The sequence below is a fragment of the Berghia stephanieae genome, chromosome 8, assembly GCF_034508935.2.
Source record: "Berghia stephanieae isolate SIO BIC M18660-M18661 chromosome 8, UCSD_Bste_1.3, whole genome shotgun sequence".
NCBI lineage: Eukaryota > Metazoa > Mollusca > Gastropoda > Nudibranchia > Aeolidiidae > Berghia > Berghia stephanieae.
In genome coordinates this window covers 53,049,996-53,052,495 of record NC_088367.1, presented here as the reverse complement: position 1 = coordinate 53,052,495, position 2,500 = coordinate 53,049,996, and the positions used below count along the sequence as shown (strand labels likewise).

General features: G+C 38.3%; 1 protein-coding gene across 1 annotated transcript in view; it reads left to right on the top strand.

Annotated features, from left to right (window-relative positions):
* The window catches only part of LOC144978874 (uncharacterized), a gene marked incomplete in the record, with an annotated part of 149,669 nt that overhangs the window by 135,041 nt on the left and 12,128 nt on the right, over nucleotides 1–2,500 (top strand). Inside the window, 3 exon segments of the mRNA XM_078925460.1 lie at nucleotides 254–369; nucleotides 1,357–1,380; nucleotides 2,201–2,233. Coding sequence (XP_078781586.1) covers nucleotides 254–369; nucleotides 1,357–1,380; nucleotides 2,201–2,233 — 173 coding nt within the window.

The window sequence follows — 2,500 nt, the reverse complement described above, 5'->3', positions numbered from 1 at the left end:
CATCACATGACATTACATCATACCACATCCACATGAAATCACATCATACCACAACACATGACCTTACATCATACCACAACACATGACCTTACATCATACCACAACACATGACATTACATCATACCACAACACATGACATTACATCATACCACATTACATGACATTACATCATATCACATTACAAAATCTCACCCTACATCCCATGATGGAACAAAAGTGTAACTCAACCTTATTCCATTCATCCTATTTATAGGGCGTACGGCAAGGTATTTGATTGTCTGAAGAAAATCAATTGCAAAACCTCTTACCGAATCCACATTGAGACGACCATCAATGAATTCAAGGTCAAGAAAGACGAGTGTGAAGCAGGTAGTAACCAAAAAATGTTTGAGTTTCTGTTGTAACCTAAATAAAATGAAATTCCCCATGTTGCAAACTCAAATTTGAGCTTTTATGTAGCGCAATATCCACTAAAAGTGCTCAAAGCGTTTTAAAAGTGCCACCAGCATAATGTTATACGTAGGACGTGACATGACGTCTCTTAGGCGATATTATTTCTTTTTTACTTTTGACTGAGACAACACTTTTAGCGGCCAGGTACTCATTTTACACCTGAGTACGGTGAGAGAATGTGAGTATAGATCCTTCTCCTATTCCAAGGGAGTAGTAATAGTAGTAGTAGTAGTAGTAGTAGTAGTAGTAGTAGTAGTAGTAGTAGTAGTAGTAGTAGTAGTAGTAGTAGTAGTAGTAGTAATAATAGTAGTAGTAGTAGTAGTAGTAGTAGTAGTAGTAGTAGTAGTAGTAGTAGTAGTAGTAGTAGTAGTATATAGTAGTAGTAGTAGTAGTAGTATTAGTAGTAGTAGTAGTAGTAGTAGTAGTAGTAGTAGTATGTAGTAGTAGTAGTAGTAGTAGTAGTAGTAGTAGTAGTAGTAGTAGTAGTAGTATTAGTAGTAGTAGTATGTAGTAGTAGTAGTAGTAGTAGTAGTAGTAGTAGTCAGATAGCACAGCAGCAGCAGCAGCAGCAACAGCAGCAGCAGCAGCAGCAGCAGTAGCAGTAGCAGTAGTAGTGTAGTAGTAGTAGTAGTAGTAGTAGTAGTAGTAGTAGTAGAAGTAGTAGTAGTAGTAGTAGTAGTAGTAGTAGTATTAGTAGTAGTAGTAGTAGTAGTAGTAGTAGTAGTAGTAGTAGTAGTAGTAGTAGTAGTAGTAGTAGTAGTAGTAGCAGTAGTAGTAGTTTTATAATGATTGTAATGATATAATACGACTTGATCTGATATGATATAGAAACGTCAACGCTCCCAAAAAGATTGTTTTCCGGTAAAATATTGTCATTCCATTTCTTTTATTCTTGTCTTTCAGGTGATCACGAAGTTGGATCCATGGGTAAGAATTATCTATCATTCGTGACCCACCATTACAACACGGTGTTATATGGGGACGAACTGGACCCTTGCCAGGGAATTTAGAATTTAAAATGGAAATTACTAGAAATACAGCGTGGCACAGCGCTAAGGTCTTTGCTTTGTATTCGAAAGGTACCGAGTTCGATCACCGGCCGCTGCCCTGTGTGGCCTTGTAGAAGTCACCTCGCTCTAGCTCAATTTGTGGCGCTTCATTGCGGCTGACGCCTGGGTTATTCCAGTCTTCCCTTGGAATAGACCTTAGAGACAAATTTTCCCTATACAATGAAGAAAGGGATTTCTTTTATTTTCTTATTTTTAATTGATAAATAATAACGTGAAGTTGAATGTAAGCTTCAATTTAATTACAAAAACAGATCAAATGAACGTTTCGGGTTTCCCCTTTATCAACAAAACAGGATGATTGAAACACCACAGATGAATTATTTATTTCTTCGAGCTTCGAGCAGCAACATTTACACTATTTTAAATTGAGTAACTTACAGCCTGAGACTAAAATCCACTAAGACGCATACCATATTTTGAATTCATTTTTTGGTTTGTGGACCACTTGTCAGTCGTATTTAGTATTTGTGCGGCTATGTGGTCTTGTGGTATAACACTCGCTCTCGGATCAGACAGTCCTGAGTTCGAGCCTCGTTCGGCGCATAGTTGAGTCGTTTGAAAACGCTCTTTACTCACATCCTTTCAACGTACTCAGTTGCAAGATTAGTACCTTATCATTATCCCTATTTGAAAATAAATGTGCACATTTTATTTTATCTTTTCTTTTCCTTCCCCAGGTGTCCAGGCAGCCTCAGGTTCGGGAACCACTGGTAAGTGACAGTTGATTATTGCCATTATGAAATATTGTGTAATCTTCTGCCTCCATTCCATTGGTCCATACAGATGAGTTGGTAGAGCGCTCGCTTCACAAGCAAACCGATCGAGATCGATCCACGGTGATGAGGAGATCTGTTTTAATGATCACCTCCCCTCCCCCTACCCCTCTTTCTCTGTGCAATATCTATCTCTTTCTGTGCTCTCTCTATCTCTCTCTATGCTCTCTCTCTACGATCTCTATTTCTTTGCTCTATCTCTGT